We start from the raw sequence: 15,885 nt of genomic DNA, 5'->3' as shown, positions 1-15,885 counted from the left end.
CAGAGCTGCAGTATGACATGCCAAAAACATACAAGAGCAGATTCCTGGATTTTAAATCTGAAGTAAGTTACTACTTCAGTCAATCTGCTTGCAGGAGGTAGCTGTAAGTATTGACTAGGAAAACGTGGGTGAAGCATGCTTTTACTCTACTTTCAAAACGTTACTTGTTGCCACATACAAAATTAACCAGAGATGAGAGCCTAAAACTGATCTATCCCAGCTGGGAACATTCTGTTGGTGTCATGAAAAAGGTCTGCCTGTAACACAGATCAACCACTCATGTGAAGTTTAGTGTAGAACTTTCTGGACCATTCAGTAATAGTAATGATAGAATTCTATGGAGCTTCTTCCTTTAACATGTCCGTATACCTAGGCTGTATATGTTGATACTAGTCTATTCACGCAGATGCTGTATAATACCATGCTTGATTTATACCTGTGTGTATGGAAATATACAAGCGATGGAAAATTAAACTTATTCATGGGACACTTCTCCTCCCCATATCATGATTTTTCAGGAAATCTCAAACACTACATGAACTTTCAGAGAAAAATTGTTTTGAATCTATTATTTTGTTCTTGAAAGTTTATATATTTCTTCTGAATAAACCAAACAAAGGGGAATCAAGCAGAAATTCTGAACACGAATCAGGCAGAAAAGTTAAACAAAAACTTTTTTTTTTTTTAATTCTCTCTCCTTGGGAGCACAGGGACTAGAGGAACTTACTGAAACAGATAACATGTTTAAAGAATATAAGAAGAAGCAATTTTCATGCAAAGCATAATTAAACTTTCAAAGCTTATTGCTAGAGGATTTGTGAGCCTAAAGATACCTAAAGTATGTGAGCTAAGAATTTGCACAAATTAATGGAGGATAAACTCATTTGTCTTCAGTCTAGTTGCACTTTCATGTTTAGGAAGTTCTTAAATGGATATGTGCAGAAGCCAGAACGTTGTACTACAAAAAAGGACGCTTTACACTCCTGCTTATACTCTCAAGTATCCCTCTGGGTTACCATCAGAAATAAAGCCTATTTTACAGAAAAATCTAACTCAAGTTCTTACCTTAAACCTTTCCTCTATTTTATGAGAAACATTCAGTTTTTTCCAACAAGTTGTCTGTAACAAGTGATCTCATTGAATGTTTGGATGCGTTCAGAAAAGAATTAGTATTCTAGATAAAAATTCTAAATCAGTATTTCAGTATTCATGACATCATTTTGGTGCTTTTTTTGTTTTTTTTTTTTTTAAATATAGATCTTAGATCCTACCATAAAAACACTGAATGCAAGCTTAGAGCATCACAACAGTGGGATTCCAGGATGTGCCAACCTTAATCATAGGTAATCTGTACAGTGGTGAATGTAAGGGCTGGAGCCCTTGGAAACACTTTAAGCAGTTTAGCCTGTTCCACTCTTTTCAACCTCCTTACAAATTTCAGGTCCTGCAGTATTTATCTAAACCAACAATATTCTGTGTTGTTGTGGTTTTTTTGTTTTTTTTTTTTTAATGAAGAATAAGAAAGTATGACATTTAAATGTTATACAGATTGTCTTGTTATACAGTGGTTTTATTGGTGTTAAGAAAAATAAATCCAACAAGGGCAACATTTACATAATACTAAGAGTCCATTAGACTCTTTAGTCTTTTTTGCTCATTAGCAAAACTGAAACATGATGATATAAGTACCTTAAGCAACCAAGTAGTGCTATTATCCATAAAAATTAAGTCTTCATTTTTTAAAAAAATGCAGCCACTTCCCTAGTCAAACAAGGGCACTGGGATATGGTTGAAACTGTTGCTGATAACACATAAATATGTAATTAACCTCCAAGCGTGCTGTGGCAGTGTGGTGTGTGCCTGATTGGTAGAGAAACTGAGATTCAGATGTGTTACATCTTAGCTTGGAGGAATGGTGGGGGTGAGAGAGTTGGCTGCTCTATACTGTGACAATGTGTGATGCACACCACAAGGCTTAATCCAGGACGTTATCACCAGCTTAAATTGTTCTTCTTTCTTTCTTCCTGTGAAGGATAACCCAGCATTCTAGGACAAAGTAGCACAAATAAAAATGCTCCAGCAAAACCACATTTTGTACAGAAGTTGACATTTGAGCTCAAGGATTTATTGCCAGAGCTGTGTTTATTCCTTGTGTGGACAATGCAGTGGCTAAGGCCTCAGAAAATGGGCTTCTGTTTCTAGCTCTGCCACTACCCTACTGAAATTACTTCGGGCAAATTGAGTACTATTGCTTTTCTAACCCAAGGCTCCTCTATTTGTCAGCTTGTAAAGTCCTGAGGACAAAGAATATCTTTTGCTACATTAATGCCCACTACATACCCATCCCTTCCTCCCTAACTCAGACAGTGTCTCTAAATGCTATTAAAACAGGAATAATCTGATGTACTGCAGTATATCACTTCAGTAGATTAAATACATCTCAAACTTCATAAACTCATACTTTCATTCTGAAGCACCACATTTTCTACATACTGACTAAGGCAGGGGATTTTTGAAGTTAGACCACTAGCAACTGCAATTGCATGGATACACAGTCTGAAATCTGATACGCTACACTTTGAAGCACTTTTTAAACTTTATTTCCACCATCTTTCAATTAATTTGAAAATGAAAATATCAATTCACTGATTTTGTATTGATGGAAAAAAAAAAGTAGAAAGATAAAGAAAAAAGTGACATGTAGAACAATGAAGTAAAAATGCCTAGACATGAAGGGGTTAGATATTTTGCCTGCTGGGCTAGGGGGTTGGAGTTTTTTCATGAGTCCCCTTTTCTACTTCTATATTTCCTTCTTCCTTTTACTCCTGCTGCGTGCCAGATGAGGGCATGCCCAGGAGTCAGGGAACAGGGTTACAAAATGGATCCATTGTGACAGGAATTGGGAAAAAAAGTACAGTAATCCATATCCCTAAGAATATGTCAGGATGGATCTCTTTTTCTGTCTGTTTGTACAGTAGCTTTAAGCATACAGCTTTCTATCCCACAAAAAGAATGACATCGCATGTTTATGAAATAAATACACACAGTATTTTCTTTTTCAAGTCTTCAGAACACGCAAATAAAGGACAACTGTAATATATAAAAATATTTTGAAGCATAGGATAGTGGTGGAAATAAGGTTGAAGTATTAATCATTAGAACTGGAGAAGGTTAAAGTTTCTTAATTTTGTGTAAGTAACTCTATTTTATAACGTAGACCACAGTAAATCTTCAATTTTTTTTTTATTTTATTTTAAGAAGGGCGTTCTTTCTGTGAATCCTCTGTTAGAACACAGATTAATGTAACTTGAAATGAAAAGAGATTATTCAAACTACTTCACTGTAACTTTCTGCAAAAGGCATGCCATAGGATGTTGTAGGTGTAATATGTGAGATATTAGTTTTCACTTCCCCTCATTCTGAATATAACAGACATAGATGAACAGTCATGAAGACCATCCTCAGAAAAGAGGTAGCCAAAAACACAAAGAAATTTTATCAGGATATTTATGTCAGATAACTGTTTTTCATAGTTAAGTGTGCTCTATATCCTCCATTAAACTCAATACATGTATTTTCTGTCTAGCACTTAAGGAATCATTTCCTGAGATTTGCAATATTCTTCTCCAGTATAGCCTTACTCAGAGATGAGAAGTCAGGAAATAACACTTTCCTACATGTAAAATCATAAGATTTAAACAGTTTGCTTTCCCTAACAAAAGCTAAGGGATGGTAAGATCCTATAACTTACTGTATTTCTCTAGTTTGATATGTATTTCTCTTGTGTTGTTTTTTTTTTTGTTTTTTTTTTTTTTTTTTTGCTATTGCCCTTTGCTGTTAGTGCTCTGAAACAAGCTCTGTTTCATACTGCGACTGTGAAATAAGCACTTTAACTAATGTGTATGACTTAAAAATGGAACAGGGTATTCTTCTATGCTACAGTTATGTTTGGGTTCTCTTGCACTGATCTGATAATTATCTTCTACTGCTACCTTTGTAATTCTTCATATGTGTTATTAGACAAATTATGATAGCCCTGCCTTGCGTGGTGTGGATACTTCTGGCTTTAGAGAATAACAAATCTTATTGGATAGAAGAAACTTATATTTTTATTAAGTATGCTGTATGATGCAGTTCTGTTCACTGAACTCTTGTTATCTGCTTCCAAAATATAATACTACTATCACACTTCATTTTTAGTATTATTCAAGCTAAATGACTATTTTGATCATAGCTTTGAGCCAAACAGCTCAGGCCTAGTTCTAGCATTTATAGCTCATAAAATTTTATAATCCTTTAAAATTTGCCCTCAGATTCTGACTTTTATTAGCTATGGACTTCCCACATACTCAAAGTAGAGGCATTTTCTTTTATCTGTCTCTGGCCAGTTTGTGTACAAGGTCTGCACCACTCTGACTGCATACTAAAAAGCTTCTACAAGAGACAGTGTAAAAATATTTCTACTCCTCCTATATTCTCTGATGGTCATCTGCTGCTCACCATTCCCTTAGCAGGGTCATTGTGGACCACCTGGTTACTGTTAAATTGCAGTAGCAGGAGGTTCATCTGAAGGTGGCAGCAAGAGCAGCTTTCTCACTGAGAGAAATGATTTTTTTGAACCTAGAAGCTATCCTAACAGGATTTGGAAATAAACTAACTTTGGTTTTAATAGAGCCTCCTAATACAGTTGCATTTTAATGTAGCAGTGATACTGGACTCCTAAATACTGAGAAGCAGGGTTTATTAGCTCAAGCATAGGACTGTGCTAATGAAAACTTTAATACTTCCAGGACTCTGGTAAGTATTTCTAGACAAACCTCCCCTGCCTTTTATAGATGTACAAGTCTGGGTCAGTACTGCTTCATTGCTGTCTGCATTGGGCATTACTGGATTGCATAGGTATGGTCTATGACTGTCTTTTCTGTTCTGGTCTCGTTATATTTGATACAAAGAGAACCTTGTTTCTGAGTAGGCTTTTTAGGCACCTTGGTAGTACAAGTAATGAATAACATCACCCTAAGGTTCCTTTATAACTCTCAGGCTAAAAGAAGTAATGTTTCAGACCTTATAGCATACAAATCTGTAGAAATTGAAATTCAAGCTGATAAAGTTGTATTTAATGTTAAAGATTTACATTTTAAGAAAATAGCGCTTCAAATGAAGAAGGATTATATTTGTATATTTTGATTTTCCTCTGCTAATATGCCTTTCCCTTTCCTTCCTTTCCCTTCCTAGAAGGGACACTAAAAAGCACCCAAGAAAGAGAGAAGCAAAGGAAGAAAAGTATGAGAAGACAGGTCATGAATTAATTGAAAGACTTGGGAATAGTTGGAAGCATACATTTCCATTATCTCTGTTTTCAGCAGGGATTCATGATGCATGCAGAAACAGGTGGAGGGCGAGCCATCACAGCTCATAGCACAGCTTTAATAAACTCACATTGCGCAGCTCTACTGAACTGCTATATTCTGGATAAGAGAAATGCTTTGCTGCTATCCATCCTCAGCTAGTTTGTCACATAGTTTTGCATTCTGGTCAGTAGTTTTCCAACAAATTTAGGGAATTGATCTTCAGCCTTTAGACAATTGATGTATTGTGTGCTTATTTCCATTGTAGATTTACTTCCATTTCTAATCGAGTTCTTTTGAGAGTGGTGCACTAAAAAAATGTTAGCTAGTACTAAAAAGTGAATATTAAATATTCCATCATGAGACCTGCTATCCTTATTATTTGAAAAAAGTGAGAACTCCAGTAACACACAGCAACTTTTGTTTAGCTGCCAGGTACTGCAAACAGCTGTCACCAAGCTAAATCTTAGACACTGGGCTACTGATGCCCAGCCAGATCCAATGCCAGATCAAACACATCCTGCCTATGCCATCACTGTGCTGATGTAGGATGCAAGTGCTCAGTATGTTCAGCCAGACTACTGTTGCCATTTTAAGCTATCTAGTTTGCTGTAAAGTGGTCTTCTTTGCCACTGTTGGCTCAGAAACTTTGGTTACCAGATTGGTACAAAGGCCTGGGCAGTCAGGCCATTGCTTGCTCAATGCTTTTGTTGTGCTGGGCCAGCATCAAGGCTTGTGAGGGCCACAGAAAGGCCTGCAGAGCTCCAGCCAAAGCCTGCACTTCAGGAAAGGGCTGACTCACAGCATCTCATTTTCCAGTCCTACACTGAGGCCTTTCTCCTGTGAGGCTTCATCTGATTTATTACTGATGATCTACAAGAGGCTACAATCTTGGCAGCAGCTGACCACAACTTTGAGGCAGCTTGGCAGGATTATAACGGTGCTGAGACAACCCAGTGGTGGCAGCCAGCTCAGAGATGACAGCAAGGCAGTGTGGAGACGGAGAGCAGAGCAGGCTGTGGGCAGCCAAAAAGGAGACTGACTTACAACTGACATCATATTTAAGGCACCATGGGAGGGGGTAAGAAGGGCTCCTGACACCCCGGAGATGGTGCTGAAGGAACATGGAGGCCCCTCGGCCCAGAGATGGTGCTGAGACAACGTGAGACAAAATTTAGAGAAAATACTGAAGAGTGAAGAAGGCTCCATGAGAAGTTTTGTAGGCCTCAGTCAAACCTAGAGCAGCATAGACGAGATATGTGGCTCAGGCACCTCCAGCTTTATCTTCCTGTCCTGCAATGAGACAAGCCGAGCTCTTTAAGTGCCTTGATCTTCAGAGACTGCTGCAGGACCTGCCCTGGTTTTGCCTGCGCTAAACATGCGACAAATGGTAAGTTGGGGAGTTTGAATGGGTAGAAGGGAGGTGGTTAGATCTCAGATGCAGTCAGAGGGGAAGTGGAGCTCCTTTCAAGCTGTGGTTGAGATCTTGCCTCGCAGACATTGCTCATTTGCTACTTGTTCGTTTTCCCAAATTGTTCTATTCCCTTTTGTATCCTTCTAGTTGTCTTTGCAATAACAGACTTAATTCAGTATTGCATATGGGCAGCTACAGTTAATACCTCCTGCAGCTAACAGTGCAGCCCTATGCGGACCTCCATGTTGTGTGATTATTGTGGCCAGGCTCTGGGGAGGCTGGAGAAGATTCTGCTGTGATCTGGGAGCAGTGTTGGTTGTGCTAGAGCATAATTGTGTCTGAAATGATAAGCTTACTTGAGAGACTAAAACCCGTTGCTTAGAATTTCAGGAATTGGCAATTCTGGGTTAACATTTCTGTGCTGTCAGGATATTTTCAGTAAAAGGTATCTGAACACAGAGCAATTGGATATCTCCAGGTTCCCATGAGGCTACTGGCTTTTTTAAGAAATAGTGAAAATGGAAATCTTTCTGGCTTTTTGTGATCACTGTTGCAGTACTGCTGTTAAGTGGTAAATTGTATTTGCTGCTCTTCTATGTTGGGACATAGCATAGAGGATATTGTGTGCTCCACATACACAGACAAGGTGGGAAGATATGTAAAAATATCTGTTTTCTCTCCTGAACATCTTCCATCAGCTAGTCACAGTATTTATTAAGAATGAAGTGCTGCTGGGTAGCCTTAAAATTGTCTATGGCATCAGCTAGTGATTGTAATGTTGAGGGGCTGTTATTACACAGCTAATGAGCCTGAATATGATGACACACTTTAGCCATGTGTTTATGTTAAACAAATATGCTTTATTTTTAACTGTACATCTGCTGGGCATTGCACAAGCCCCAACACGCTCTGCAATAGCAGCAAGCTACTGGTTAACATTCACAGTCTGGTGGAGAGAAAGTGTTTCTCAGTGCCTAATGGGGCCTGGCTTCATGCAGGTAGCAAGGTGCTTTGCGCTCTCTTTGCTGCTTGTATATTTTCTAGTGCTTTTTGTCCACCTGGCTGACTCTACATTCCAAAGCAGCTGAAAAATTAGGGAACATGACCAATTATTTAAAATGAAATGTTCAAAACCTAGGCGTCCACATGTACAATGTCAAACCAAATATTGATTTGACAGATGCTTCAGCTGTGCTGTAGGTGGCATCTGTAGTCACTATCAGGTTCTCATTTTCTCTTAACCCTGTTCATCACACTGTGGAGAGATTCATGTTTTGATTTACTGCTGTACCATTCAAAATGTTAAGCCTATGGGAATGTGATTGTTAGAGCTGGCTGGAAGTGAAACTGATTTTTTGGGGTTGAAATACAAGAGAGACTTGTACAGTTTTGGGAAAGAGTCTGTAGAGCTTCTCTGAAGTTCTGATAGAATAGCTGGGATCTGAATTGAGTTTTTCCCCCTTTTTTTTCCCTCCCCCCAAAAAATTGATTTTTGAGAAACTATCTCTGTGAATATGTGAGGACTTGTCTCTTTTCTTCTCCACTTATTAATTTGATAATTGACAAACTCCTGCACTCTATGAAGTCAGAATTACAGCTAGGACCTAGTGTTTAGATGACTTGAGGGCACACAGCTACAATTACCTTGACACATGGGTGAAAAAGAATTCTAATGTGATCACACCAGATGTTTGCTTGGTAGTTTGTTTTACTTGAAGAAGAGAAGTTGTGCAAAATACTATAAATTTAGGAGATATCAATACAAAAGGGAGAGAAAACATTTCAAGGAGGAAGACATAACAACTGTAAGATGACAGAAGCCAGTGGGGAGTAGTAAAATGAGAGGATGCCACATGAAATTTAAGAGGTTAATGACATGCAGCTATGGATGGATAGAATTCTCATGGATCCCGATCTCAGATCTGATCCAATTGCAGTCCTCTTCTAATGGAAGAGGCTGTAAATCAGTCAGAGGATTCTGGTGAATCATGCTTTGTTCTCGTAATTTGTGATGTAACCAAAAGTTCTTGATGGAATTACAACTGCTCTGCTTGCACTCACCTGCTATTCGCTCTGTATTCAGTTAACAATAGTAAATAAACCGCATATTAGATTTCAAGCAGAGCTGTTCATAGCAAATGAATTCGTCTTGCCCACAGGCAGCCCTAATTTAAAACATATGTATACATTTAAATCATGTTGGTTCCACATATTAAGCATATTTTTGTCTCATTAACATTTAATATTTTGAATATATATGTAGTTCACTGTGGGTTTGAATCAAAAATGGTAGATTTTTTTTGATGGAAGGTGGAATAGTAGGAAGAAAGTGGATTATGATGGCATTACATGGCACATTCCATCACACCTGAAACCAATGCAAAGCACTGTCTTTTCTTGTACAGGCAAAACCTTCATTAGAATCGAAGAAAGTTTTCCCTAGTTGCAGGAAACATGGGAGTTGCTGTTTAGTGAAAATAGAAGTAAGGACAGGATAACCATTGTCTGGTAGTGTATTTCTCCTAAAGTAATGTAAGTGCCCCAGAACATTAAAAAAGGAGTTATCAGTTTTTCCCAGACTTCTAAAGAGTGAAAAAATTTTGTATGTAAAACAGCGTTTATCCTAAGAAAAAATAAAGAAAATAAGCAGTGCCTGGTGTCAGACTCCAAAGAACTTAGGCCTCTAAAAATTAGCTTGTTTATTTCTTTTCATGAATGCTGAGCACTGCCAACCCCCACAGTTGTTAGGGTACAGATCCTAAGACTGGATGTGATTTGACTGCATGTTCTTGCAAAGAAATACTAAGAATATGCAGTAGGTCAAAGTGGCTCCTTATCTTTGTGAGGAGATAAGGCCTGCTGTTCCTCCTAGGAAACAGTGTCTTGGAAGCGGAAGGCTGTACTTCTTATCATTCAAGTATGTGCCATAAAGGGGTAAAAATAGGGACATCAAGGATAAGAAAGCTGAAACCAAGGCACCTGCTACCCACAGAAGGAAACTTGGGAATCAGATGAGATGGAGTGTGTCATCTGTTTGAGAAATTTTAAAACTTCACTTTCAGGAGTAAATATTTTGCATTAAAACGATTTTAAAAGTCTCTGAGATTACTGGTGTGAGAAAAGGTTTGCAGGATTTAGACTTCCTGTTTTATCATGCAAACTGTATGCGGTTCAGTGAGTACACAGAAGAATGTAAGATCTGACAGAGAGAGTTAGATTTCTATGCCTATTAGAAATTTAAAAGACATCCTCAATTCCAAAGGCTGCATGTGACCTGAACAGAACTGGTTTAACAGAAAAATTCAAATAAGTTTTTGGCTTTTGTCACTCTGGCCAAATAATGTGTAGTTCTTTCAATCTCACAAAATTTTAATTAATGATATATAATGCAGGTTATTTACAATGATTGCCATCCTTTAAATGCCAGCTTTCCTTTAAAAGCAGCAACAACAAACAACCAGCTCCATCCCGTGCTCCAAACCTTGTTTGCAAGGATTTTCATTTACATCACTAATGTACAGTTTCACAGACAGCAGAAAAGAGTATTCTTCTTCTTATAGATATTCTGCATATACTACCTGCAGCCACATTCTGCCACTTTCATCCCTTCATAGTTATATATCAAAGTGGGCACACCAGCATCATCCTTATAAAGAATAGAAATTGAATCCAATTTAGTTGGAACACAACAAGCCTTGGAAGCTTTCTTCGGGTTTTGGAGATGCACCAGAGTCTGGACAATAGCATGTTTTGTTGGCGTAACATTATCTGTCAGAGGGAAGAAGCAACCTCCTTTACACTCAAAAGCCTCATAATCTTTGGGTGCAATGATCCAAGAATCCCAACCAATCTCTTTAAAGTTCACATGGAGCGAAGTTCTCCGACAGTGGTTTGCTCCAATGCTTCTCTTGCTTCTGGAGGAATGCTGATGGGGCCTAGTGATGGCTTTTTCCTCTCTCTGTTCTTCTTCAGATGAAGAGTTGTTCTTTCCTAATTTGTCTAGCACATTTTCTTGCTCATGAACAATCATCTCCCGGAGCTCTACTTTGGTCTCTTTTGTCCCATTGCTGCGATCATTGGAGAATACTACTAACAGGGGCAGATTTTTAGTGTCACGAGTAACGCTGATATCCAGCTTCCCGCAAGGGAAACCACCCAGAGCCTTACTCTCTATAACAACCTCTAGCTTGTTTTTAGTCTTCATCTTGTCTGCCTTAACCCATCTTTTCACAGCTCTGGACACTTCAAACATTTCCCAGCCACACTCCTGAATACCGTGGGAGACAAGCAAAGATTTGCTATTTTCTTTGTTTTCCCAATGGTCTCCATCTAGAACATCATAAATGACCATGTTTCCTTCCAGTCTGGAGGGAGACCCAACTTCCTTGCGACAGGAGATAAAGATTCTCAGTTCAGCTCTGGTGATTTCCTCGTATCGTGGAATAGAGATGTTGAACAGCAAGATGTGTTTCTGAAATGGGTTTTCTTCTGGTGAAGTTAAAGAAACAACATCTGCAATAGGAAATAAAAACCTGTGGTTACAGTGCTCCCGACAGTCCAAATAACTTGCTTTTAAAAGATTCAGGATGTGTTTTGGGAGTAAAATAAGACTATGGCTACCTAGCATGAAAAAATAAATAAAATAATAATACCATCTTCTGGCTAGGTTTCAAGAAGCAGGGAGTGAAAAGTTAAAATGGAGTATCTTGATGTTGGTAGTATTTTCACCAAGACTGCATGCAGGTGAATGTCTGAAGGAGTGAAGGGGTAGCAGGAAGAGTCTTCCTAAAACAAGGTGCAGATGGTGCTGTAGCAGGTACTCATCTAGGAAGTGTAAAATTTAGCAATTTCCTGAAGAGTATTTTACAGAAAGAATTCCTAAAAAAAAAAAAAGCTATTAGAATTTACCACTCATCACAGTGCCGTGGGATGAACTGCTCTCCTAGTATAGAGAAGCATGGTGTGTATTTGTCTCTTTTTAAGAATTAACTGTGCTGAGGTTTTTGGTGTCTTCAGGTAGCTTTGAAAGCAGCTTGTGTTACTGAGAGAGAAGACAGAAAAATTCTGAAAAATCTGTATCAAAGCTCGAGAGTCTGTTTAAATTGGGACTTGGTGATAAATATCCCTCATGTTTAGGTATATTCCAGGCTTTTGTGAGTATTTGCGGTGTTTTATTATATTTTTCTGCAAACGTATGTGCAGAAGCAGCAACTCTGGCTTGGGAAGGGCAGGTATTTTTCTGACAGATCAGATAGGTAGTATTTTAAAGTCATCACTGAATGATATCTCTTTGATGGTCAGTGTTAGATAGTTACTCGATCATCACTGTATTATAGGGCAATTTTAATTAGCTACTGTTGACTCTTCTTCCCTCTAAAGCAGTCTGAGTAGAGAGTGGGATGTGGGAACTATAATCTAGCTCATACTGTTGAGTTTTCTTTCCATTTCAGAACTAGAGTCACTTATTTGGGAATCTGGAGATCCTTGTAGTGCTGTTACCTCTATACAACTATATTTTATAAAAACAGATTCTCCCTGTCTCATTTTTATTCTAAAGATTGCACTTATAACATTTTTTTTACTGTTTCTTGACATGGAGCTTTCAAAAATCTATTGCTACAGGCAGATTTGGATTTTTTTTTCAAGTTGAGACAAGCTTGGCTACAACTTTTCATGTAAATCTTCCCCTCTAAACCAGAATTTGGGGTGAGCACTGCTGGATCCTTACTTGGATCGAGGCACAGATATCTCAGTTGGCTACTGTATTTTTTAAGAATGACAGAAGCCTCTCAGAAAGAAGAGCTCTCTGGCATGAATGTCTCAGTTATACATGATCAAATATTTGTTTTCTAACATAAAAAAGCAGTCACAAATCTCTAGCATTGAGAAACATGATTTGTGTAAACCCTGTATTCAATGTATTTTCTCAATTTAGGCATTTGAGAAGATAAAATTGTACAATAAAAACATCAGAGAATTTTTTTAAATTGTGTTTTTTAAAGATTGAAAGGAGCAAGTAAGGCCACAGTCCAAAAATTTGATCTACTTGCTTTCTAAATAATCTGTGGAAGTTAGGCAATTAGTTTCCTCAGAATTTCAAAAGCATGTGACTGCTGCTCGCATATATCTTTAAAAATTCTTGTCCACACATTTAGGACTTCTCCTACCTTCAGTGCTGAAGCTCCTTACGATGTTGGATGCAGGAATGGAGGACTTGTCTGCTGTGTATCTGTTGTATAAATCAATCATGAACTGTGGTGGTGGTTCTTTGGTCTTCGCTTGTGAGGGAATCCTTGATAAATTCAAACTTCTTAGTAATTCTGTCTTCATATTCTCCAGGAAAGATTTAAAATCAAAATGGGTCTCGTCTTCCACTTCCCCAGGATCATGAAAGAATGTGTCAGACTCTCCCATAACTGGTAGCTTGTCCCAGTTTTCCAAAGGTTTGCCTCTTGTCAGGCAGGCAATTATATTGAAAACAGAAAGTGCAGCTAATACTCCAAAATAATGCATTTCTTATGCATTTACTTTCTGAGGGACAGACAAGAGGACTAAGTATTTTAACTGATTAAAAATGTTGAATCTTTACAGACAGAGGAGAGGAGGTGGAAGGCAAACAGATGGAATGCCCTTTGCAAATCACTTTCTTGTGTTCTTTTCACAGTCTGCTTCAAACCCCAGCCTCTTGTCAGTTGTCAAGCAGATTGGTTGTACACTTGCCCTTATCTGAGTCATTGATGCCATGCTTCAGCTTCTGTTATCTAGCGAAGCTCTTAGTTAATGAAGATTCTATAAACATCTGACAAACACACATGGCTGGTGGGAAGGACATTGTATATTGTAAAGAATCCACATTTCACTTTAGGGTCATCGTTACTTAATTACACTCTTTTAGCATTTCCTTGCCAACTCAGACAGAAGCTTTTTTAGGGACGTGGAAGATTACACGATTTTCATCATGACTAGAAAACAGAACTCTAGAATGAAATTGTTCTATCAGCCATTAGTAAATAACATCTCACATATCCCTGCCACATTCCATTAATATGCCATCAGTAAATCTACAGTAATTTGATGGAGACCTGTGATTCTGCAAGACATGCTCTCATGACAGTACAAACAACCTTAAAACTTCTTTCCGTTTATCAGCCAAGAGCTATTATTTGTACACACTGTAATATCTGTTTTGTGTCAAGTGCGTTTCAGGCTGTTGGCAGGCTTGTTCTTTTTCAGTCTGATTCTTTTGTAGACTTGTAGTTTTTTGTAGTCTTGTTTTTATAGTATCTTACATAATATATTTCTTAGGTTCTTGATGGTCAATACAATCTGAGAGCAACAAGAGCAACCAGTGACCTTAGAATGGAAACAGAACCAACCCTTCTGAGGCTACATGAAAAGAGTCTGACATTATTATCCATGAGAAGAATGGGACGAAACTCAAAATTTCTTTTGTATTTAATACTTGTGTGCAAAGTCCAATTTCTTGTACTTGGCTAAGTGTAACATTTCAAGGATCTCCAGAAAAATGAAGAATTTTTCTTCATCTTCTTCTTTTTGTAGCACTCGTTCTAAAAGACTATCGCTCAAGCTTAAAAATCCTGGTGCTTCATTTATTGTTCATTGTTCCAGGCTTACACCTTTTAGACACCAGTTCTACTCACTTCCTTGTGGAATTCAGAAGCCCCATAGCACCGGCATTTTCTCTCCATCAAGGTACTTAGAGTAATCAAGTTACTTCTCAGTTTGCTTTCTGATAAAATGAACAGATAGTGCTTTTTTTAGTCACGTTCTAGAGGATATATTCTTTAACTGTTTTTGTTTCTCATTTTGTGTCTCTTCCAGAATTTCAATGTTTTTCTGAAAAGGTGAACACTGGAGCTATACATGGTTTTCTAATGGCAGTCTTCCAGTGCCACATGCAGAAAAAAATCTCCTTTACTACCGGGTTCTCTGCTCCACAGTGCATCTTTTCGTAGCTTTCAGTAGCTCTTTTTACATAGCATCATCCTTGATGTTTCTATTACACTGCAGGTCCATGACACCCACCAAATCTATTTTAAAAGTTATAGTTTCCAAGGGTGCAGTCTTCTGCTCTGTAAGAACAGCCTCTATTCCTTGTGCCCAGGTAGAATATTCTGCATCTGCCTACCTTAAAATGAGTCCTGATTGCGTGGCTAGATCAAGCATTCTATATAAATACCAATCTGCTGAACACTCTTGTGCAAGTGCTGTGGAGGTTGTTGTATATAAAAGACTTCCAGTTCATATGTAAAGATGTTACGCATTGTCAGGCCAAGTGTCATCTTTGCAGAAACTTAACAATGAACAGTTTCATTTAATGGCAATTCCATTTGTAAACTGCTCTTTGAAGTTTGGCAGTGAGACAGTTGTTAGTTGGTGTGATGCATAAATATATTGACATTGTCCAGTAGTTTCTGTTAATCATACCGCCTTGTGAAAATGAAAAGAAACAGTTTACAAAAACATTCTAATTATTGCTTTTACCTCTGGCAATTAAACTGTGAACTCAAAGAATTAAATGGAATATTGTAGTAAAAAATGTCCTTTAAACTTTGCTGACTATTATCAGCTGATTTACTGGTTTATCTGTCTGTAATCATCTGCTATTGATCATCCTCATTTTTTGGAGGATTAATGAGATTATTTTGCTGTTTATTTTAGGTGTTTGTCAATAGTAACTTTTTCTAGAAATGTAAACACTGAGTGGAAGGGTATACAGCATGGCCATGGAAGTCAGAGAACTGTTAGGAGAGAAGATTCAAGATGGTGTGGATATCAGCTGACAGGATTTGTGCTATTTTAGAAATAATTTATATGTATTAAATTCAAAGTTTCCTTTTCCAAAGGAAGAATAGGCATTCAGAGACCCAGAAAGCAGCCACTTCTAAACCAATTGTGGTGAAAGCCTGGTTTGCATTAGAGAATTGACAGATATAGTTAAACCACTAAATGTCTTGTGACAAAATGAACTTCTCTAAGTTACAGTACTCTACTAAATGACATAAACTTTAATAGTAAGAGAATTTCCTCTTTTGTGTAGTAAGGGAATGTCTTGATAGCTATGTAACTTATGGGCATAATTTTGTTTGGCCCATGCTAAAT

The 15,885-nt window shown here is 37.9% G+C and overlaps 1 protein-coding gene across 1 annotated transcript; it reads right to left on the bottom strand.

The window, feature by feature from the left end:
* Positions 1 to 8,452: 8,452 nt before the first annotated feature.
* Positions 8,453 to 14,616, bottom strand: GDF2 (growth differentiation factor 2). The gene is made up of 2 exons (XM_052677728.1): positions 12,930 to 14,616; positions 8,453 to 11,274 (listed from the first exon to the last, which is right to left on the bottom strand). Exons 1-2 carry the CDS (start codon positions 13,273 to 13,275, stop codon positions 10,337 to 10,339), a joined length of 1,284 nt encoding a protein of 427 aa, XP_052533688.1. The 5' UTR covers positions 13,276 to 14,616; the 3' UTR covers positions 8,453 to 10,336.
* Positions 14,617 to 15,885: the final 1,269 nt, after the last annotated feature.

This window comes from Tympanuchus pallidicinctus, unplaced genomic scaffold (genome assembly GCF_026119805.1).
Source record: "Tympanuchus pallidicinctus isolate F22 unplaced genomic scaffold, pur_lepc_1.0 scaffold16, whole genome shotgun sequence".
Classification (NCBI taxonomy): domain Eukaryota; kingdom Metazoa; phylum Chordata; class Aves; order Galliformes; family Phasianidae; genus Tympanuchus; species Tympanuchus pallidicinctus.
This window is presented reverse-complemented; position numbering and strand designations above follow the sequence as displayed.

Coding starts and splice junctions, on each gene's coding strand:
- GDF2 (XM_052677728.1), bottom strand. CDS start 13,275: ATGCATTATTTTGGAGTATTAGCTGCACTTTCTGTTTTCAATATAATT. Junction 11,275..12,929: donor AAGGAGCTTCAGCACTGAAG/GTAGGAGAAGTC, acceptor TTCCTATTGCAG/ATGTTGTTTCTTTAACTTCA.